Raw genomic sequence first — 24,378 nt, 5'->3', positions numbered from 1 at the left:
AAGGGGGTTGCTTTCCTTTGTGTTAATTTCACATAGTTAAGGTTATTCCTCTAATTTTTTAGCAATGAAATGACTCAAAATGGAGAGAATTTTCAGTTGCTCTTTTGTAAGAGGTGATGGATTCACAGCACCTGAAAGGTTCTATATGGTTTAAGAGTGCTGGGGAAGGTTAATCAACTGTCTGTGGGAAATCAAATTAACAATTCTGCTCCTTCAAACCTACTTTGGAAGTTGCTTAGACATAAATTTGTAAAAATAAATAATTTAATCCAACAATACACTTTCATGGTTCTGACTGCTAACAGATTACTTAGGAGATTTAAAAAACATATGAACCAAAGTACCAAACTACACTTCGTTTCCTATATACTCTCAGAATCTCTATTATTCTGAGGATAATAAAAGGATGAAAATTTTAAATGTATCATCAAATCCTCAGTTTGATTCCAAGGCACAATAATGATGCACTAACCCAGAGAAAAGGCACTAATTTCCTACCAGTGCTTGCTTGCCATACATGGATGTTTCTCCATATTTAGCTTTAAACTTCAAAGCCAGTACTTAATAAGTACTTATAAGTACTCTTATAAGGATGTGATTACCTTATTTTATAAATGAAGAGACAAGAAAAATTGATAGATTTTACCCAAAACAGATATTTCCACTGTACTTACTCTTACCCTAAGCACCAGAAAACGTATCAGGATTCTCAGACACGCAACACTTGAGTCAGTTGAATGTGAAGAACTTACCCGGTTGCCTGTTTAATTAGGGAATACACAGAGAACAGACTTCCTGGTCTATCAGGAGGAAGGTTATTTACTGAATAAGTTTTCTCTTCTCTCTGAAAATTAATTTAGAATAAAATATCTCAATAATAAATCTTGGCCATTATTACTTAACTATTTTTGATTTTATATTTACATTGTGACAAGGCAAACAGTTATTTTAACTTAAAAGCCCATAAAAGGTATATTTTTAAAGGTATTTTTTTTTTTTTTTAAGATTTATTTATTTATTTATGATAGACAGAGAGACAGACAGACAGACACAGGCAGAGGGAGAAGCAGGCTCCATGCCGGGAGCCTGACGTGGGACTCGATCCCGGGACTCCAGGATCGCGCCCTGGGCCAAAGGCAGGCGCTAAACCACTGAGCCACCCAGGGATCCCCTTTTAAAGGTATTTTATGCTTTTTCTTTTTCCCAATTTTTTTTTTAAGTCTAGCTTTCCTCCTGGATAGTTATAAAACTTGCATGCTAATACCCTATAACTTACTGCCCACTTTAAGTTTTGGCTATACTTAATATGGCAACCAAATTAATTTTCCTACACATTAGCAGAAAACTTATCATATAAGCCACCTTTCCCCTTTAGACCAAAAAAAAGCTATTTTAATTGAACAAATATATAATTTTATTATATTTATTAACGGAAGAACTATTGCTATAGTTTGTGGAAGACAATATTATTTATAAGCTCAGCTTCTTGAATTAAAAAAAAATTGTCATCCCTTCTGAATTCCCTCTTTCTCAGACTCTTTAATACTTGTGTTTCCCCAAACTTTGTCTTCAGCCTTATTTTTTGATTTCCTGATTTCTTCCCTGGTAATGCTAGCAGGGTTCAAAGTTGTGTTCATAATAAATATAATATCAACAGCTAACATGTATTGAACAGATACTATATGCTAGGTGCAATGCTGTGTAATTTACATGGTTTATTTCATTTACTCCTCAAAACAATTCTTTTTTTCTTAATGTTTTTTTTTTTTTTTTTTAAGATTTATTTATTTATTCATGAGAGACACAGAGAGAGAGGCAGAGACACAGGCAGAAGGAGAAGTAGGCTCCCTGCGGGGAGCTTGATGTGGGACTCCATCCCAGGACCCTGGGATTATGAACTGAGCCAAGGTAGATGCTCAACCACTGAGCCACTTAGGTGCTCTCCTCAAAACAACTTTGAGATAAGAACTATAAATGCCTATTTTTTTTAGGATGAGGAAACCGAAGCTTGAGGGCTAAGAAGTAGCACAGATCTAATTTGAACCACAAGAGAATACAGCCCATATGTACTTTACCGTCAATCAGAGAAGATGGGCTTTGAAGTTAAGACAACGCGGATTCAAATCACAGGTGTGCCTCTTACTAATTAATGATGGGCAGGTTTATGCAACCTTTTGTTTTTTTTTTAAAGATTTATTTATTTATTTTAGAAAGAGAGAGTATGCGAGCACGCAGTAGGGACTGGCAGGGGTGGGCAGCGGGGGAAGGAGAGGGAGAAAGAGTCTGAGGCAGACTCTGCAGTAAGCAAGAGCCCCAGGCCGGCTCAATCTCACAACCAGGAGAGGAGACCACGGCCCCAGCCCAAACCATTTTTAACAAGAAGCCAGACATGCAAAGAGTTGAGCAAGTAGTAATGATCCCTCAACTCTATACTCCTCCAACATCTATCCTTCTTTTGTATAATTCCTTCTTTAAAATTATAGGTCTAGGGACACCTGCCTGGCTCAGTCGCCAGCCAGAGCATCTAACTCTTGGCCTTTGGGTTGTGAATTTGAGCCCCATGTTGGGTGTAGAGATTACTTACTAATAAAATAAAATTATAGATCCTAGCTCAGCCATGTTATCCTTCAGAAGACTTTCCCCCCAAACTGGGTCAGGTGCCCCTCCTTATGTGATTCCAAAGCACCAAGTTCTTATCTCTACAGAAGCACGCACATCTTGAGTCCTTGTCAATCTTTCCTATTTAAAATTTTAAGTATATAAGTAGCAATACATCACTACATTTTTTTTTTGGGGGGGGGAGTTAAAAAAAACAAGATTAAGAAATCTTTCCCTACTTTTCCTCCTCCATAAAATCCCACACTCCTCCCCAGAAGTAACCACTTCAGTTCAATTTTTTATTTTGTTTTTTTCTTATAGATTTATTTATTTATTAGAGAGAGAGAGAGAGAATGAGTGGGAGAGGCAGAAGGAGAGGGAGAATCTTAAGCAGACTCCCCGCTGAGAGTGGTGCCCAACCGCTGGCTCAATCTCACAACCCTGAGATCATTGCCTGAACCAATAACAAGAGTCAGACACTTAAGCTGATTGAGCCCCTTAAGTTCGGTTTTTATTTGCCCAGATATTCCCCTGTGCATTTGTACGTTTATTATATACAGTAATATATCTGGGTTTGGGGTTTGTTTTTGTTCTTTACACAAAGGATACCACTGTACGTGTTCTTCTGCAACTTTCCTTTTTCATGGTGTTTGAAGATCTTTTAATCTATGTATCAATATCTTCCTCATTCCTTTAAACTGCTGCACAATGTCCCTATAATCTGACAACACATCTCATTTCACCATTTCTCTACTGATGAGCATTTAGATGGCCTCCAGTTTTTTGCTACTACAAACAGTCCCACATTCCACACCCTTGGACATATTTCTTTGTATATATGTGCTAACATTCTGCTAGGATAGATACCTAGAAGCAGAAGTTCTAGCCAATTTAACTTGATATTATCAAATTGTCCTTCATGAACGCTGAATCAATTTATACTCCAGCCAGCCTGTGCCTGTGAAGGCATCCTTTCCACCACACCCTTGCCCATGGCAGACACTATCGACCTTTCAATAACTTAATGAATGAAAAATGTTATTTTAATCAATTTCTTTGATGCAAGCAGTAAGGTTAGACATGTTTCCAAATATTAGGAGTTATTTATATTTATATAATATAAATATTATATATTTATAAATACATAAATATATTTATATTATCTATGGCTTGACCACTGTTACTTTTTACTCATTTTTCTATGAGAGGTTTTTGGGTGGGTTTTATTTTTTTTTTTTGTCTTTCTATTCTAATTTATAGTGTAGAATATTTTCTTGCAGGCTTTTGCTTATCTTTTTGGTTTTATCTAATTTAAGAGAAGTTAAATATTTAAAATTTAACATGTTTGAAAACTTACAATAAGAAAGTTTGGTTTCTTGAACACCAATAAAAAATAAATTTATTATTAAAAAAAAAAAGAAAGTTTGGTTTCTTACACTTAGTCCTTTCATCCATCTGGAATTTATTTTTAAAGTATGGGCTAAAGTAAGAACAATTTTATCCTGAAAAGACAGCCACTTTTTTCTAAATCTCTTCACTCAAGTGGACAGAGGTGGAGTGTTGCTCACAGAGGTCTGAGTGAAGACCAAAGCAGTCGACCACAAAGGCACAATTGGTCTGGACATTTTGTTTTACTCCCAAAGCTCATGTTTTCCCTCCATGATATGTTTGCTTCGGTATAAAAATTATAATTCCGGGGGCACCCGAGTGGCTCAGTTGGTTATGCATCTACCTTTGGCTTAGGTCATGATCTTAAGGTCTTGGGATTGAGCTCCATTTTGGGTTCCCTGCTCAGGGGGGAGTCTATTCTTTCTCTCCCTTTCCCCTCCCTCCCACTTGTGCTTTCTTTCTCTCTCCCTCAGATAAATAAAATAAATCTTTATGAAAAAAATTATCATTCTTCTTCCTGACACTTTTGAGTAAAACTGAAGCTCCAGGAAGATGTCTTATATTTATCTTGTACATTTTCAAACTCCCAATACATAGCAGTCAGCAGCAGAAGTATGCATACTCGCTCTATTTGTTTACTTAACTGTCTCATACACTACACACACACACACACACACACACACACACACACACACACACAATGTAGGTCACACTTATTTCATTTGCTCCTTTGCCTATCTGACTACTAGGCTGTGAACCCTTAAAGGCAGGCGCCCTTCAACCTTACCCAGTGTTTGACAGAGTATCTGATACTCTGCCTAGGAGTGTTCAATTAATATGTATTGAATAAATGAATACTTTTCTACAAATAGACCCAGTGGGGAATATATATATAGGCACTAAAACAGTAATGAGGGGATCCCTGGGTGGCTCAGCGGTTTGGTGCGTGCCTTCAGCCCAGGGCATGGTCCTGGAGTCCAGGGATCAAGTCCCACATCGGGCTCTCTGCATGGAGCCTGCTTCTCCCTCTGCCTGTGTCTCTGACTCACTCTTTCTCTTTCTGTGTCTCTCATGAATAAATAAATAAAATCTTAAAAAAAAAAATAAAAACAAAAATAAAACAGTAATGAATGGAAACATATTTGAGATTTACTTAAAATATAAATAAGGCGTAGAGAGGGCACTGGGAAATATAGATAGAACAAGTGATAAACAATTTATCACTCAAAGTTCCACTCTGTAATATGGAATGTGTCAGCCTGCAAAGCAAAGCCAGATCACTATGGTGATCCTTACTTAAGGGTGGATGTCAAATGTCAGACTGGGAACAAGCAAATTTAGACCATTAACAATATAGCCATATGATTACATTTTGGTCTGAAATGTTAAATATATCATGATATCATGTTATATTTCACTGTTTTCAAAACAGAGAACAATCTTGTTCAATTTTTTCTTTTATTAAAAAAATATATTTATTTATTTCAGAGGGTGGGGAGGGGCATGGGGAGAGGTATTCCCAAGCAGACTCCATGCTCAGGGTGGAGCCCAACATGGGGTTCAATTGCATGACCCTGAGATCACAGCCCAAGCCAAAACCAAGAGTCAGACGCCTAACCGATTGTACCAGCCAGGTGCACCTTGTTCAACTTTCTAGTTATATATAAAGATTTAGGAATTAAGAGGTATTTTAAATATGCAAACAGTTACGTGGTAGGGGAAAAAAAGAAATGTGCTTTTAATGTGCATATATTAATTCAAATAGGTATACTGATTCAAAGTAATGCTGCTGGTTTTAATGTTTCCTTATTGATCAATTCTATGACATAAGAAGTTTAAATTTAACTTCTGATTTAAACACAAATTGGGGTGCCTGGCTGGCTCAGTCAGTAGAGTGTGTGACTCTAGATCTCAGGGTTGTAAGTTTGAGCTCCACCTTGGGTGTGGAGCTCACTTAAAAATAAAATCTTAAAACTTATTAATTTGTGATTAAAATCACAGATTACTTAGGCAAATAACTGGCAGAAGAGTGGAGGAGGATGCAGTAAGAATAAGGTGGTTAGTATCACTGGGACGATGCTGGCAAAGGGTTATATTAATTCTCCAGACTGCATAGTAGTAAGCAAGCAATATTAGGTAAAAATCGAATTTCCTATATATATTGAGAATTATTTCGAAACAGCTATATACAGGGGTGCCTGGGTGACCCAGTTGGTTAATTGTCTGCCTTCAGCTCAGGTCAAGATTCTGAGGGTCCTGGGATCGAGCCCAGAGTTGGGTTCCCTGCTGGTGCAGAGTCTGCTTCTCCATCTCCCTCTGCCTCTCCCCCCTGCTCATCCTCTCTCTCTCAAATAAAATCTTTAAAAAAGAAAAAGAAACAGCTGTATACAAAAATCTACTTGAGCCGAGATATCATTGTCAGCTTACCTCTTCTGATCCTTCTTGAATGGAATAATATGTAAAATACTTCCCAAGATAAGCTCCCTCTGATTTGAAAACAGATCCATCTCCAGGATAAATCTCTATTGAGTTCACATTTTTATGGGTTAGTCTAAGGAAGAAAAATAATCATTAAAAAACATTTTTTTCTAATTGAGACTAAAACATAAATGAGAGCAATCAAAAAAAAAAAAAAAAAAAAAAAAAGCAAAAGCAAAGTAGTATGGGATTTTGCCCATCCAGCAAAAATGGATAATTTCTACCCAATCACCTAAATTAAAAATAAAAAAAGAACACATAGAATTGACTAATGTAGCTATTTTGACAACGAAGCCTAGTTTCTGGAAGTCAGGCATCTTGTCATCCTGGTATCCCCACTGCCAATCATGGTAGCTGGCACATACTAGTCACCAACCAAAGAAATGCCCATTGCAAAGGAGTTAAATAAACTCCAGAACCTGAAAATAAGTTTATTCTTTAATAATGAAACTAGTAGAATCAATAGCTGATGAATGAGATTAGCCATGTATAAAAGAAGCCATCCTGGAGAAAAGGTGACTTGATCATACCTGAAGCAGCCAAGAACAATCAAGGTATTAGGTATATAATGTATAAAAACTCCAGCCATGTCAGTTTTTTTTTTTGAAAAATATATGAAGAGAGACGCTTGAGTGGCTTAGCAGTTTAGCGCCTGCCTTTGGCTCAGGGCATGATCCAGGTCCGGGGATCGAGTCCCACATCGGGCTCCCTGCGAGGAGTCTGCTTCTCCGTCTGTCTCTGCGTCTCTCATGAATATAAATAAAATCTTTAAAATATATATATATATAAAAATATATATATATAATATTGTCATATATATTATTGTCAGGAGGGCATGTGCTTTCATGTAAGGAGAGCCTAAAGAACAAAATGTTGCAGTGCTCTCCCAGCATTATCTATAATAGTGAAACCCTGAATCTAGCCACTATTAGTATTCTAGTCACCAGAGAGGTATACTTTGTGGTGGTGTAGGGATAATTCAATGGAATAGTGCAGACACAGATGAGCCTCTAATCTTCTCTAAGTCCATGCTCAACAGGCAACATTTTGATGTGACTAATTCAGACAACTAGATCCCTTGATGCTTGGAAGGGGTATCCTATAAATAACTGACATGAGTATTTCATTCACTAGCAAAACTAATCCTTATTGGCTCTGGAGTTGTCACAAAAATCTTGTGAATATGGTTATTGTGAATTAATCACAAGACCCCTATTGTACTAATAAAAGTAAGTTTTGAAACCTATAAAATTTAGAACTATATAGAAGAACAAGGGCCCTGGCCAAACTGTGTCCTTTTGTGGGAGTCTGTCTGCAAGGCTAGTCCCCTCCCCTCTGACATGACTAAAGAGCTCCAACTCCAACACAAGTGCCTTACCGATAAGTTACACCTTTGTACCAGACCACTTTTACTAATTCAGGATAGGAATATTCTTCATCAAACGGTCTCTGTGAAAGTGAATCGCAAAAATCCCATCTGTGGAGGACAAAATACAAGCTATTATTTCTGGTTGTTTGACATAATTATTACCTTGAGAAGTCCATAAAATACTGGCTACTGGAAAAATATTTATTTCTTACTTGTTAGATCAAAGAAAAGTAAAAATATAAATGTGTAAGAAGGAAATTAACACTAATGTTATTTTTCCATGGAATTTAAAAAAATTGCAAATAAAAAGTAAAAATTAATATAAATGTGTAAGGAAATTGAACACTAATCTTATTTTTCCATGGAATTTTCTCAGTTTAACAATCTCACCATTCCATCTCAGCACAATCATACAAATTAACAGTTTTACTAATCTTTATTTATTTATTCATTCATTTTAGTTTTACTAATCTTCAAAATTTAGGATTCAAATGACAAATATTCACTGCAATATTTATGCCACACACACTGGGGATATAACACCGAAAAAAGAAGACAAGGTCACTGCTGTCAGTGAAAATTCCTATCAAGCAGGGATGTGAAATAGAAGACACTGAACACAAAGAGAGGAGAGTTATTGGATGCTGTGGGATTGTAGAAGAACCTAATCCTGTCTGGGGACTTGAGGATAACCACTCCAAGTAGGAAAAGCTTACTCCGAAACCTGGAAATGGGCACACGTTAGTGAGCTGAGATACAGCAGTGCTCCTGGCAGAGGAAAGAGCAGGTGCGGTGGTGAAACAGAGCTTGGACAGGCATTCTAGAGACTGTAAAAAGTCCAGTTGAACAAAAGTATAAAAAGCAAGGGCAAGAGTGCTGAGGACTACCAATGTAAGAAGAGATCAGAAAATGGAAGGCCTGCTTAGCCATGTTTAAAGATAAGGGATTTTAATCTACAGTTAGTGGTAAATTATTGAAAACTGTTCATTTAGAAGCTTAAATCTCTTTCAATGTGTACTTACTATTACTGGAACTTCCGATTTTAACTAGATAATCATGACAAGCCTGAAAATCACTCTCTGGTTTTGCTTTAAATAATAAATATATACTCAGAGACTACCTGGGATCAAAGCCCAATTCTACAAGTACTCGTTATGTGACTCTGCTCAGGTTATTTAACCTTCTTCTACCAAGTGGGGCAATAACAGTTACTTACCTCATGGAATTTCTATGATAATCTAGTAGGTGAAGTACTGAGGTGCCTGGCACATAAACACTCTGTGGCAGCTCTTACCATTACTATCGTACTACTTATAGAAGTTCACAGAACCATTAAGGTGAATGGAACCATTCACCTCTTAGTAGAGGGAAAAGGCTTCTAGCTGGCCTCCAGAAACCTCTCCATGTTTACCACTTTTTTCAAAAATTTTCAGTGATTAGGAATAGTGTAGGGGAGGCCTGCACTGACATGAAGCGCGAGTACGACCAGTGCTTCAATCGCTGGTTTGCCGAGAAGTGTCTTAAGGGGGATGGCTCCGGAGACCCGTGCACCGACCTCTTCAAGCACTATCAGCAGTGTGTTCAGAAAGCAATAAAGGAGAAGGAGATTCCCATTGAAGGACTGGAATTCATGGGCCATGGCAAAGAAAAGCCTGAACTCTTCTTGAACTTGACAGTCACCTTGAAAATAGACTCCTCCAATCAGGAAATTGAGGACACTGGATTTCATCAATTAAGGCCATGAAAATAGCCATCAATTGATGAGTTTAGGAGGGAGTTTTCTTTTTTCCTTGATTTCCTCTCACTTGTAAAAGATGATGAACCATCACTCTTTGCTCTGAGATGATTTCTCACTTGTGCTATGGCATCTTGCAGGAATCTCACCTGCTAAAACTGAATGATTTCTTGGGATTATGGGTGCAATACTTGGTCTAGGATCAGCTTTAAATATCCCTTGTGTGTAAATACTGATAGACTTGTCAGGATGACCAGGGTTGCCTGACCTCTTGAGTTTGCTTCAAAGGACATTAAGTACATTGTACTAGGGTTATTATTATTCATGGAAGCAACTGCTTAGGATTTCTCTTCTCTCAGGGAGCTAAGGCTCTGAAAAGGGATTCCAGCATAACGATTTTAATCAATGCTTGGGGGACGGTTTTATTTTTATATAACAACTTTTAAGATTGCTGGTGGACTGGGTTAGCCAAGAGGAAGACAGCCTTAAGAGTTCCTAGCCTTAAGAAAAGGTGTCAGATTTCTGATTAAGGTATGAAAGCTCGAAGAATGTTGCAGTACACACCATTTCAGAGCTCATAGTATAGTTTAGGAATTAAGATCCTTGGAGTAAAAATGGAAGATCCTAAACTGCAGAGATTTGCTGTTCCCAGCTTTCAGCCCAAGTCAATTAATTAGGTCTACCTATATTATCATAAAACTGCCAAAATGCCGCATCTGGTTAAATGGGACAAGAGTTTGTTTTATTTGCCTTGTGTACCCACCCTGCCCTGCAATGTCTGTAATCATGTAGACAGAATAAATTGTAACATTTAGTTTCCAAAAAAAAGAAAAAAAAATTCAGTGATTAGATTTAGAGTCAGCAAACCAAAGACAGTAGTGGCCTCAGGCTAGGTATGAAAGAAAAGAACCCATGATCATAAACTAGTCAGATCCATGCTCCAGCAACCAATGTAACGGACTCCACAGAGCAGCAGCTGATGCTCCTCTGTGCTCACCACCGGCGCCCTGTGCCATTACTTACCAACTTCAATAATCTATTCAGTGACAGTGCCCTTTGTGGAGTCTAAGCGCCTAGAGAGCAGGGACTGTGTCTCTGTCATCCCTAGAGCCTCTGTGTTTTACAAAGTATGTAGTGTCCAGTCACCCTCCCATCAACACTCAACACTTGGGCACAGAGTAAGAAACATAAGCGACACATTGGCTAGGGAAATTATTTACTATCGGTTATTAGCAGAGTTTTGGATCACTGAATGAACTTTTCTTATGAATGATAGCAGATGGGCAGCCCAGGTGGCTCAGCGGTTTAGTGCCGCCTTCAGTCCAGGGTCTGATCCTGGAACCCCGGGATCGAGTCCCACGTCAGGCTCCCTGCATGGAGCCTGCTTTCTCCCTCTGCCTGTGTCTCTGCCCCATCTCTTTGTCTGTCTCTCATGAATAAATAAATAAAATCTTAAAAAAAAAAAAACCTGAATGGTAGCAGATGACTGAGAAAGAAGAGCTTTATGACAAAAAAAAAAAAAAGAGAAAAAAAGCCATTCTTCCATTACCTGTGTAGGTGGGGGACAGGACAGCTGAGTAACAGGGCCCTGGGAAGAACAGAAACCTCTTTTCCTCTTTCCTCTGAAATATCAGAAGTTAAAGTTCTACTCTGGGTGATATCTGCATCAATTCCAGACATGCTGCTGATTTTATTATGAAAACGAAGTGCTAGAGACAAAGGATATCTCCACTCCTCTGGACAGGAGGCCACAGGCCAGCACTGCTTCACCCACGTGTATATACATGTGTGTTTTGTACTAGGAAGAGGTGCATCCTCCTTCCCTTCGGCTCCATTTACACAGCTCTTCTTCTGTAAAGGTTCCTTGGATTTCGTGATCTGACAATAGAGCTCATTTTCTTTATTCTTCAGTCTCTGTCTCGATAAACTTCCATATGTACAAATTTTGCCTGCTTTTTCAACTAGTTTATCCTTTCTGGCTTGATTCTTCTTTTCTGACAATACTACAGACGAGTCTGGCTTCTGGCTTACTTTACACAAAAAATGTACTATAAATTCATGCTGCAATTTGGGCAGGCAAAGGTATGCGTGCCCATCTAATGATGATATCTTCACGGTGCCACTCTGCATACATATTATGCCATCATCAGTGTTGCCACTGGGCCATCTCACTTCTGAGAAGTCAATGAAAATACGCTGAGTTGAAGGGAGAAAGAGATGGGGAGTATTTTGTTAGTAGTCCAATGTTTCTGTACATTTGATGCTTACAAATTGTGTAAGAAAACTCCTTAAGTTTTGTGTTTTACTACCTAAAGAGAATGAAAAATAGAGAGCAAGGTGTTGGCCTATATATATTTTTCCACAGAAGATTTGATACTGTTAAGATTATCTCACTTAGAGAGAGAGAGATATAAAATACACACACACACACACATACACGCGCGCACATACAGATAAAGCTCAGCAGCTGAGCATCTGCCTTCAGCTCAGGATGTGATCCTGGAGTCCTGGGATTGAGTCCCACATTGGGCTCCCTGCATGAAGCCTGCTTTTCCCTCTGCCTATGTCTCTGCTTCTCTCTCTCTGTGTGACTCTCATGAATAAATAAATAAAATCTTAAAAAAATAAAGAATGAGAAAGAAGAAAAAAAATGATCCTGACTATATTTAGTGTTAGATATATTTTTGTTTCAAATGTACAATGACCGGGACGTCTGAGTGGCTCAGCAATTTAGCCCCTGCCTTCAGCCCAGAGTGTGATCCTGGAGTCCCAGGATGGGTCCCACATCGAGCTCCATGCATGGGACTTGCTTCTCCCTCTGACTGTGTTTCTGCCTCTTTCTCTCTCTCTGTTCTCTCATGAGTAAATAAATAGTCTTTTTAAACCCCCCCCAAAAAAAACACAAAAAACAAATGTATAATGACCAATAAACTTTGCTTTATTGCCCACAAAAAAAAAAGTACAATGAATCAGAGATAGATTTTTTAGCCCTGCCCAAAAGATTACCTTGAAAAAGAAAAAATGAGGGAAAGCCAGCACTACAGTGTACAAACAACACTACAAACAACCACAATGTATTCTATTAAAAGCAATCATAACCTCAATTGTATGGAACTAGCATAAAAATCATTGACAGAGCATTTCAGATAATAAGGAAACAGAATCAACCATATCTTAAGACATTACATGTGATAACATAAGTTTTTCAAAACAAGGAGGGAATGGGAGAATGACAAGAAATGGTACTGGAATTACTGAATAGCATGTGGGAAACGCTATCTCAAAGGGCTATCAAATAGACTAACATAGGACAACATGTATAAAGTACCTATCCTAGGTAGCACTTGGCATACCTAATACACTAAATAAATTCCAGGTAGCTTAAAGGGCAATATTTTAAAAAACTGAATTACTAGGGGTGCCTGGGTGGCTCAGTCAGTTGAGCAACAGACTCTTGGTGTCTGCTCAGGTCATGATCTCAGGGTGGTGAGCCCTGTGTTGGGCTCTGCGCTTAGTGGGGAGTCTGCTTGAGACTCTCTCCCTCTGCCCCTCCCTCGCTTGTGCAGCATGCTCACTCACTCACTCACTCATAAATAAATAAACCTAAAAAACAAACCAAACTGAATTACTCAAAGGTAAACTGATCTTGACCAATTGCAAATAGACTTGTAACAGGTGCCAGTGCTTGTTGCATCTCTTCATGGAAGATAAAAACAGTAGGTATCATGTAACAGTCTTTTTTTTTTTTTTAACAGTCTTTTAATCCATTGATCTTGCCAATAGGTAAACATTTCTACTTATATTTATATAAAATCTTAAATTTACAAAAACTAGTGTCAAGAAAGCCTCTTAAACTTAAAGTGCCATTTATGTATACAGATGTTAGTAGAGTGTTCACTGATGGCAAATCTGGCTTGTAAGGATGGTCAGTTAAGAAAGTTCTCCATTCCACAGTTGGATTATCTAATAATCATTCGACAGCATCAGCAGCAAACTATGCAGTTTCAATGAATAAAGTTTCTCGAAAGATAGTGATAAACTATCCCTATAGACTAAGTTACAGCTTACAATTTTTCTTGGCTTCTTTCCCATCATGATGGTAGCGGAAAGTGGTTAAAAGACATAGTCTTCAGAGTCAGCTAGACTGGGTTCAAATCCTGACTACCATTTAGAAAACATCCATGAAGAAAGTTAAGTAAACTCTCTGAGATTTAGTTCCCTTATCTGTAAAAAGGGCCTGATATCTAACCAATATACCTGTTCTGACTGGCTGGACAGACATTCTGACTGGTGTTATTAAATATTTTTAATATCATTCCTTGTTATTGGCACATAATAAATCCTCAATAAATGATAGCTATCATTATTATTATTCATAAAAGTTCAAAATAGAACATAAGCAAAAAAATAAAAAAGTATATACCTGTAAGGAATTACGCATCTCTACTGCACATGAACTGCACATCAATTACTGAAAATGGCCACATAATTTCTTGATTCTGATACCCCTGAGAATCAAGTCACCAATCTGAAAAATTCTGAGTAGGTGCTTTGGCTACAAAGAAAATGGTAGAAAGATGAACTATGTACCTCCTGAGTCTCAATCAATATATACTGGACCAGAACACCCTAGTCTGGTGAAAAAAATATAAGCCTATGCATTCTACAGCAACATGTGTATTCCCAAGTGTCATGAAGAAAAAGATTACATATGAAACTCTGTTTCTAATTACTTGTCCTCAAAATATTACTTATAAAAAAAGCTTTTAAAAAATTACCTTTTTCCTTTCAGAAGGTATGATGCTTTCAGATAAAAAAGGGCAAACAGCAAAAGAATTTCGAAAATCTAGGGCTCGCTGTAGTTGCTCCTACAAAAAGAAATACAAAACATAACCTCAAAATATGTAAAATAATGTGAGAAATCAATTTAAATTGACAGTAATCTGGAATATTAATTACTCTCCATAATCAGACTACCTCAACAATATTCTGGTATCAGAAAGAATTGTTTTTGTGTCACCTTTACTTACTCGGTAAGTGCTAATAACAAAGTGTGTCCTTTGACGAATTCTTTCTGGTTGTTCCAAAGGATGTGCTGAAACAGGAGGTGCCTTTTCAAATAAAAATTCAGAGCCACATGGAGAAAGCTGCAGTCTGGAACCATCAACATATTGCACTTGCACTGAATCATCTTCATAAAGTACCATTCGTACTTCAGCTGCCATGACTGGGTCTACGGATAAGACGTCCTTCACAAGGTAAAGACCGAAGGAAATAGGAAATAGCATAGCACAAATAGTTCTTGTGTACAAAAGTTCTATCATAAAAAATGGATGCATTTTCTAAGAACATAAGCAAGACATATTCCCCTTGCACTTATTTTTGTTTGAGGAAAAGTGATTATTTGGGTACCTGGGTGGCTCAGTTGGTTAAGCATCTGACTCTTGGTTTTGGCTCAGGTTGTGATCTCAGGGTCAAAATCGAGCCCCACATTGGGCTCCTCGCTCAGCTCAGAGCCTACTTGAGACTCTACCCCCCTCCCTTTTCCTCCTCCTCTGCTCCTCCCATGTTCTAAAATTAAAAAAAAAAAAAATTTAAGTGATTATTTTACTACATACTTTTAAATGATCTGAAATTAACAACCTTAACAGAATACTTTGATTAACCCCCAGGGCTTTACTCCAATGTGGGAAGATAACCTAGAGGAAGAAGAAAGCCCACCAAATTTTAACTGCCTTTATAATTTAATAGCTGTAATTCTCCTGAAGTTTAATTTTTGTAAATTATATACTCAGTTAAATCATTTCATACAACAAGCAAATTCCGTCTTTTGTGATAAGAATACAGAATTGTTTGTAATACATGCAAAAGGCAGGCCAAAAGTAACTATTAGGACTGAGAAAAAAGAACACTGAAAATGAAATCCCAATACCTGGATTTTTGTCCCTAGTCTGACATTAAGGAAGTAGTTCTATATCATGACTGAGCAAGTTAATTAATCTTCTAGTCTAGTGTCTTAGATTCATTCGTATTTCAATGATTTCAGTTTCTTCTTCCACACCTCTAAACTGTTATCACCTATGCTTTCCATTTAGGGATGACTGAAGGGGAATCAGAGGGTTGAGTTCCATTCATACTCCCACTACTTATTAGCTAAATGCCTCAGGTTGTTTGTTTCTTTATTTGTAAAATGGGGCATAGTAACAGAATTGTTGCAAAGATTGAACCAGACAACACACATGCCAGTACCAGTATTGCAATGTTGCTTTGTAAGCACTCAATAAATCTTATGATTCCTTTCTTTCTTTTTTTTTAAGATTTTATTTATTCATGATAGATAGATATATAGAGAGAGGAAGAGACACAAGCAGAGGGAGAGGCAGGCTCCATGCCGGGAGCCCAACGTGGGACTCGATCCCGGGACCCCAGAATCGCGCCCTGGGCCAAAGGCAGGTGCTAAACCTCTGAGCCACCCAGGGATCCCCTTATGATTCTTTTCTAACACCAACACCATCCTCTGACACTTATCCATCTCCAACTAGAACATCATCCTTTAAAAAAAAAAAAAAGATTATTAGAGAGAAAGAAAGAGGGTGAGTGGAGGGGCAGAGAAAATCTTCAAGCAGACTCCCCACTGAGTGTGGAGCCCAATGTCGGGCTCCATCTCACAACCTGAGATCACAACATTAGCTGAAACCAAGAGTTGGATGCTCAACCAATTGAGCCACTCAGGTGCTCCTAGAACGTCATCCTTTCTAAGACTTTCCTTTCTAAACACTAACCCATCCCCTTCTAGGACATTATCTCCTACTACTCAGGTGATAACTTTCACCTGACAGAAAAAAAGTAACTTCTCCAGTTTACCCTTCTTGCCTACCAAAAACTTTCTCAGATATAGTTTCCACTCATTGTCTACTTTCTCTCCCATCTGTCTTCAACCCATTGCAATCCAGGCTTTCCTCTACATTTCTTTTTTTTTTTTTTTTTTAAGATTTTATTTATTTATTAATGGGAGACAGACACAGAGAGAAGCAGAGACATAGGCAGAGGGAGAAGCAGGCTCCTCGCAGAGCCCGATGGGAGATTCAATCCCAGGACTCCAGGATCACGCCCAGAGCCAAAGGCAGATGCTAAACCACTGAGCCACCCACGTGTCCCTTTCCTCTACATTTCTACTGAAATTGTTTCACCACAGTCACCAATGTCTTCCTACACCCAGTAGCTTCAGTCTTCATCCTACTAAACTACTCACTCTGTGATAGTGTTGTATACCTTCCTCTGCACTAAACTCTCTTTTCCTCTGCCTTTTATTAAGACTCCACACCCAATGTGGGGCTTGAACTCATGATCCTGAGATCAGGAATCACATGCTTTACTGACTGAGCCAGCTAGGTGCTCCCACCTCTGTGTTTAGCGTGATCATTCTTTTTCACCATTCTCTTAAATCAAAGATTTAAGACCTGAACTTAAAGATTGATTGATTGATTGGTTGATTCATGAGAGACAGAGAGAGAGGGGCAGAGACACAGGTAGAGGGAGAAGCAGGCTCCTCACAGGGAGCTCGATGTCAGACTCGATCCCGAGACTCCAGGATCATGCCCTGAGCTGAAGGCAGACGCTCAACCGCTGAGCCAGCCAGGTGTCCCCTTACCCCCTTTCAATGTATGTAATCAACTACATATGACTGGCCTATACAATATATCAGAATATAAGTAAACATTAAACCATATGGTTTCTCCTAAGGAGATTCACACAATTTTATTATTTCCCCTCTCTAGAAAGCTTCCAAATCCACCTGACTTCTCCCCAGAACTTTAAGAAGCCTGCTAGACCTCTCTTTATGTCCTTGTCCCACAGATAAATCAAACTCAATCAACATGACTAAAATGGAACATCATCACTCTCACCAAAGCAGACTTCTGTAACATCTCCTAATTTCACTTTCACTCTTGTTTCCCTCAAGTCCAGTCTACACAACAGTAGCCAGAGGGATCTTTTAAAATAAAATGAGATAGGAGCACCTGGGTGGCTCAGTGGTTGAGCATCTGCCTTCGGCTCAGGTCATGATCCTGGGGTCCTGGCATCGAGTCCTACATTGGACTCCCTGCAGAGAGCCTGCTTCTCCCTCTGCCTGTGTCTCTGATGAATAAATAAATAAAATATTTAAGAAAAAAAGAGATCTATTGCATCCTGATTCACAATCTATCATTTTGCGCTTAAATAAAATTCCTAACCATGACCTATAACAGCCACACAATCTGGTCTCATCTTCCTATCCAAATGCCATCACTCTTTTCCTTGTTCAGGACACTTTAGCTACACTTGCCTTTTTAATGTCTTTAAAACAAGCTGTTTCCTATCTCAGAACCTTTGTGCTGTTCTTTCTGCCTAGCATGTTCTTTCTCTTGTTTATCACAAGGCTGAGTGTTTTAAGCTTAAATATCATTTCCTCAAAGGCCCGACTTGATCATCTCAATTAAAGTTCTTCCCCGCCACTTACCAATCACTTTTCATCCATTTCATCTTTTTTACTCACGGCATCCATCACTATCAAAACTAATTCTATTTATTTCCTTGCTTGTCTTTTTCCAGTAAGACATACACTCAATCGCACCAGAGACCTCATCTGTCTTATTTACAGTAGTATCCCTGGCATTTAAAAACAATACTTAGCAAATAATAAGAGTGCAATAAATATTTAATGATGAAAGAATAAGTAAGTGGATTTCAAAATTCCTGCTTCTCCTCAATTTGCAATTTGAGTTAATGGCATTTCAGTTAGTAATACTTGACTTTTCACTCTGTTTTCCTCCACACTCCTGTAAGGTGTCTTGTTGATTTCATAGGTTTCTCTTAGGAACCTGGCTCCTTTTCCATTTCAGTCCATCAACTATCCCCTCCATTTCTGCAACTATCTGGGACCTTCCAGTTTCTTCCCTCTCCATTTCCATTGCTGTTACAGGAGGGGGCGCCTGGGTGGCTCAGTTGTTTGCCTTTCTCTCAGGTCCTGATCCCAGCATCCAGGGATCAGGTTCCCTGCTCAGCAGGGAGAACGCAGCTTCTCTCTCTCTCTCTCTCTCTCTGAAATCAAATAAAATCTTCAAACAAATAGTATTGCTGCTATTGGCAACCTTCCACTTTACATCACTTGTTTATGTGTTTTGTTCATTTCACAAGCAATAAGTATGGCAATAAATAAATTTATATTGCATACACACATACATATATAAATCTCAGCTGTCTACTTGCTATTTCAGGAAAAACAGGTTGGAAAACTTGTATTTTCTGATTGCCAACTGGGAAAAGGTTTCTATGTTTGGTCAAGTTTTTAATAAAAAAAAAAAAAGTTACTGAGATATAATTGTTATTTATTTAAATAACAGGCAGACACGAGAAACAGTGGAATAGCTAGAGTCCCTGGCATGTCACACACACACAAAAACATAACCTGATTCTATCCCACACTTCAGCTTCATCTGTTTCATTCCTGTCTGTTTCGCCACCCCGTCCATTACGTCGGTGTTTAACGATCGAAAGCCACAGGTCTGTACTTGACATCAGTGGGAATTCATTTTTCAAAAGGGCAGTATCTAGTTACAGAAAAAGCCTCACCAAAACAACCAGCAACGTCCTGGGCTCACACGGCAGTCCGGAGAGGAAAGTCGTGGAGACGAGGCCAATCAACGGCCCCTTTAATTTGCCAAAACGCTTGAAGCCTGCCCACGACTGCTTCTCCAGGGAGGTTTCTAGAATTTGACAAATTACCAAAAAGTGATGTTTCTTGACGGGAGAAAACAATCACCACCGCAGAGGAATAAGGCCACAGAGAGAGCGTCTTGGCCGAGACGTCGGTCGTGTCAGGGCAGCGGGAGAGAGCGGCGGCGCCGGCTACGAGCCCGCAGAGAAAGCGCAGGAAACCGACGACGGTTCAAACCTTCCCGCGCCCCGGGGAAGCGTCTTCCCTCCCCGGAGAAAGACCGGAAGTCCCGCCCAGTCCGCGGCCTCCGCTCCGGGAGCCAATCTCCGTCGCGCTCCCAGCGAGGGGCGGGGCCGGAAGTACGGGCGGAGGGCGGTCCCAGTCCTGAATGTGGTTCCTTCCTATTTGGCAAATTTTACTTCCGATGCTCGAGTTGGGACCTGTCCGACCTGGTTGTGATTCGTCCCGGCAGCACCGGCATCCGGCGGCTCAGCCGAGAGCTAACCGCATGAGTGGATTGTAGGAGAGTGATGCTTATTTAAATAATCTAGACAATTATACCCTAATAGAGCTGTAGAAAAACCCCAACCAAACAAAAACTTGGCCAAAGATAAAGCAGTCTTCCTAATTTGGTGTCAACTATGTATCTGCCCCCCTCCTTTTTTTCCTAAAATAGCAACTAGCGTGTCTGCTAGATTTATTGTCATTAAGTATTTATGGGGAACTTACTGTGTGCTGGGCACCCTGGGGATAAAGCGGGAGTGAGACCCAGGGTCGGGGATGGGGGCTGGAGCTTAACCGGAAGGGAAGTGGACAATAATTTGATTACAGTAGTGTTTTATTTTTATATTTTTAATTTATTTATTCATGAGAGACACACACAGAGAGGCAGAGACAGGAGAAGCAGGCTCCCTGCAGGGAGCCCGACGTGGGACTCGATCCCAGGACCTGGCATCACGCCCTGAGCGGAAGGCAGAGGTTCATCCCCCGCGCCACCCAGGCGTCCCACACAGTAGTGATTGAGTGTTCCTAAACTGAAATACAGAGGCCTGTGAGAGCATGGAGCCGACACACCCGAAGCTGAGGAAGTATCTCCGCCGAAATCCAAAGAGTAAAGAAGTATTAGCCAGGTACAATGTGAGAAAAGTGTTTCAAGCAGAGGTAATAGCCCGTGTTAAGGCCTTGAGCCCCAAAGCTCCTTAAAAAGGCCAGTTTGGGGCAGCCCGGGTGGCTCAGCGGTTTAGCGCCGCCTTCAGCCCAGGGCCTGATCCTGGGGACCCGGGATCCAGTCCCACGTCGGGCTCCCTGCATGGAGCCTGCTTCTCCCTCTGCCTGTGTCTCTGCCTCTCTATGTCTCTCATGAATAAATAAATAAAATCTTAAAATAAAAGCAATGGTAAACTATTACAAGGGCTTAAAAATTTTTTTTTTGTTAACATACAGTGCAATACTGGTTCTGGAGTAGAATTCAGTGATTCATCACTTATATACAAGACCCAGCGCTCATCACAAGTGCCCTCCTGAATACCTGTCACCCATCTAGCCCATTCCCTACCCACCACCCTCCATTACCCCTCAGTTTGTTCTCTATCCTTAAGAGTCTCTTAGGGCTTGTTTCCCGCTCTCCTCCTCCCCTTTTTTCCTATTCCCACTTCCCCGATGTTCATGTTTTCTGTTTTAAATTCCACAAGTGATATATGGTAATTTCTTTCTCTAATTTTACTTAGCATAATACACTCTAGCTCCATTCACATCATTGCAAATAGCAAGATTTAATTTTTTTTATTTCATTCTTTTTGATGGTTGAGTAACATTCCATTGTATATACACACATTTCTTTATCCATTCATCAGTCAATGGACATTTGGGCTCTCTCCATAGTTTGGCTATTGTTGATAATCGGGGCTTTAAGATATTATTTATTCATGAGAGACACACAGAGAAAGGCAGAGGGAGAAGCAGCCTCTAAGCAGGAAGCTCGATCCCAGGACCCCGGGATCACACCCTGAGCCAAAGGCAGACACTCAACCACTGAGCCACCCAGGCGTCCCGATAATCAGGGGCTTTTTAAGCAACGGTGGCAGCATCAAGGAATGGGAAGAAACCTAACTCATTAAATTCATCTCCATTTTTGAAAGTCTAATAAACTGACCTCATCTTATGTAAAATGTAATAAAGGCACCCTCAGATGCCATTTTTGTTGATCAGTAACATCAATTTGTATTACACAGTGCTAACTTAGATCCTATCCTGTTCTCACCTTTTTCCTAATGACTAAGAACCTATCTGTAAACTACTACAAAGGGGTTTTGTGATGCTATTTGTACTTTACAAAGATCCCTCAAACGGATGAGTGAAGAATGGATTGTAGGATGCAAGAACAGATGTGGGGAGCCCAGAAGTCTTGAAAAAGCAACGAGATGGGATTTCAGACTCAAGATTAGACAATGAGGATGGATGGCACAGCTCCAAGAAATATTTAGATCAATTCAATAGTCTTGGAGATGACTGAACAGAAGTTGAAAATAGTTCCATGAGTTCTGGTTGGAGCAAGTGGACAGGTGGCAATGCTATAACACAGACCCAAGAAAATTTGAGTAACAGCATGACTTCAATTTTATGAGTCATCCTAACAGAAACAAGTTAGCAAAGGGAAACAGATTAGAAACAAATCTGGAGGTCAGTGTCCACAGGTGCTAACTGAAGCTTTAGGAGAGGATTAAATAGCCCAAGGATATAGTGACATGAAAAGAAAATATTGACTGAGCTTGGAGGAACACCAATACTTACAGATTAGCTAAGAGAATCCTACAAACTATAAGGAATAGGGTAAAGCTAGAAAGGCTATTCTATTCCAGATGCCTAGAAATTTTCAATTTTGGTATCCCTTGATAGTATCAGATACTGACAAGCTAAAGAATCAAGTCTATTGGATTTAGTGGCATAAATGTCATTGGTGGCTCTACAACAAGGGCTGTTGTATATAGTGGCAGCAGAAGCTATAGGTCTGAAGAGCAAATAGGAAGGAAATGGAAAACAAAAATGGGATATTTGAAAAATCTGGCTAGGAAGCATAGCTAGAACTGTAGTTGAAGAGAAATGGGAGAAGATTTCTCCTGATGAGAGGAATGACATGTTCAACAGCTCGTGCAAAGGGCCAATGGAAAGATGAAAAAAAAAAAAAAATACAGACCAAGTTACCAACAGAGCTTATGAGAAAGAGAGACGGCATGGGATTCAAGCACATATGGAATGATTGGCTTTTAACAGGAGGGATACTTCCTGTACAAGAGGGGTGGATGAAATGAATGCAGATGCATTTGCACACATTTGCCTGATTTCTTCTGTGAAACAAGTCATTAGGGGATGACGAACAAATAGAGTGGAGAGTCTGAAACAAGGAAATAAACAGGAAGGTTATTGGCAGTGCTGATAGCTTAGGTGGCAATTATGAATTTACACTGGTACAAACTCACCAGAAACACGACCTCCAGCCGCCTGGATGAAGCACCAGTGTTGGGTCCATCCAGGGTTGGTGTTTTGCCAGGCGGACACAATACATGACCAGTATACACGACCCAAAATTATTTATACCTACTAAAGTCTAGTCAGCCACACACCACCAGGCTAAAGCTTGCAGTCTGGCAAAATCAAATTTATTGACTTGTAAGCAATGGAGCAAACTCCAGAGGAAACATTAGTAGCATGCTGCATGCTACACAAGGGGGAGGCGGGCATCAACCTTGGTAAAATTTGGATTTCTGAAGGATTCTGAAGAGATTCTAAGGAAAGGGATACAGATACCTGTTCTGAGTTGGATGCTGCTTCTGAAGCAGGAATGAACTAGGAACTGGGGACTAGGTGCTGTTAGGAGGTGAGGGCAGTTTAGGAATTGGGTACCTCCAGCAATAGATGGATGTGTTAGTAAAGCAGGTCTGAAGACAACGAAGCTGTGGACATACAAAGGGGTCATGATGGCAGTTTATAAATTGCATGACTTTGGGAAAAATGGGACCTGTTAACTTTGCAATTAGCTTTACCTGTGTGTGTCCTCCCAAACAGATTAACAGCAAGGGTACTTTTTTTTTTTTTTCCATTGAGAGCTGATTTTCAGTCCTGAACAGTTTTTACTTTCATAGTAAGTCTTCTCTTGCTAAACATTGACAAATTTCTTAAATGAGAATTTCCTCCAGATCCATCTGTTCTATAGATAAGATTTAATAAAATACCTAATCATAGGATTGTCATTCCAATTTAGAGTGAGCCTCCATTTTCTTAGACCCTCTAATTATCCAAAACCCAAATCCTATAATAGGTTCTAATACCATCTTACTGACACAGTCCACAGTTCCCCATATGTGTATTCTACTTTAGTGCAAAAGTACTAAGTCCAGCCTGTTTAGGTACACATGGTAGTCTTTGGCTAGAAGGACACTGATAACGTAAAGACAGGTCAGAGTTGATGACATGTGCCAGATTTTATACAAACCAGTATTTGTACTTTGTTACCAGAACACAAGCCCATGACCTGCACTAGCACCTTTAGTTCTTGCTCACTGGAGACTTGTACTATTAATCCTTACAGGAGACTTAGGACCCATGTTTCTGTTGACTATACGGCCAATTGTTGTAGCACAGGGTCAGCTCTTCCTTTCAGTTTTAAAACCTAACCACACATTTCTTGATGGCTTCCTATTTGATATGGCTTTAATGACTCACTTAGAGCCAAGACTGTAACAGAAGTTAATGCTGTATGCAGCTTCTTCCTGAGTCTTCTACAATGCTCCCTTCTCAAAGTCCAGGCCACACAGACAGGCCATGTGTATGTGGGTCTGGCCAAGTGATAGCTTCAAGTCATCTGGGCCCAGTCAGAAGCCATTGAGTGAAGACTCCAGATGATTACAGCTAGCAGCCATTTGAACTACCTCCAGTTCTTAGTTTTCCCAGCTGAGGCCAATACTGCAGAATGGAAAAAACCTGTGCCTGGCTCAAATCCCTAAACCACAGAACCCAGGAGAATAAAATGCTTATTGTTTGAAGACACTAAATCTGGGTGGTTATTTAAGCAGTACTAGTAAGTGGAACATATAATGATCCTGTTGGTAGCTGGCA

The 24,378-nt window shown here is 39.6% G+C and overlaps 1 protein-coding gene across 11 annotated transcripts in view; it reads right to left on the bottom strand.

Annotated features, from left to right (window-relative positions):
* The window catches only part of C4H5orf34 (chromosome 4 C5orf34 homolog), a 34,160-nt gene extending 14,602 nt beyond the window's left edge, over positions 1-19,558 (bottom strand). For 2 of the 11 annotated variants that reach the window (XR_013378551.1, XM_077896029.1), the window contains exons 1-7: positions 19,182-19,557; positions 14,600-14,818; positions 14,348-14,437; positions 11,119-11,765; positions 7,844-7,942; positions 6,415-6,538; positions 753-844 (exon numbers count right to left, since the gene is read on the bottom strand). Coding sequence is in view for 10 of the 11 variants with exons in the window: in XM_077896029.1 (XP_077752155.1) it covers positions 753-844; positions 6,415-6,538; positions 7,844-7,942; positions 11,119-11,765; positions 14,348-14,437; positions 14,600-14,794 (1,247 nt within the window). In the remaining variant the exon portion in view is untranslated. Of the gene's footprint in view, positions 1-752; positions 845-6,414; positions 6,539-7,843; positions 7,943-11,118; positions 11,766-13,992; positions 14,125-14,347; positions 14,438-14,599; positions 14,819-17,590; positions 17,709-19,181 lie in introns of those variants that run through there. The other 9 variants (XM_077896030.1, XM_077896032.1, XM_077896034.1 and 6 more) reach the window with 9 other exon arrangements.
* Positions 19,559-24,378: the final 4,820 nt, after the last annotated feature.

The sequence above is a fragment of the Canis aureus genome, chromosome 4 (assembly GCF_053574225.1).
Source record: "Canis aureus isolate CA01 chromosome 4, VMU_Caureus_v.1.0, whole genome shotgun sequence".
Lineage (NCBI taxonomy): Eukaryota > Metazoa > Chordata > Mammalia > Carnivora > Canidae > Canis > Canis aureus.
Note: the sequence above shows the minus strand (reverse complement) of the source record. Positions and strands in the feature narration are given on the sequence as shown.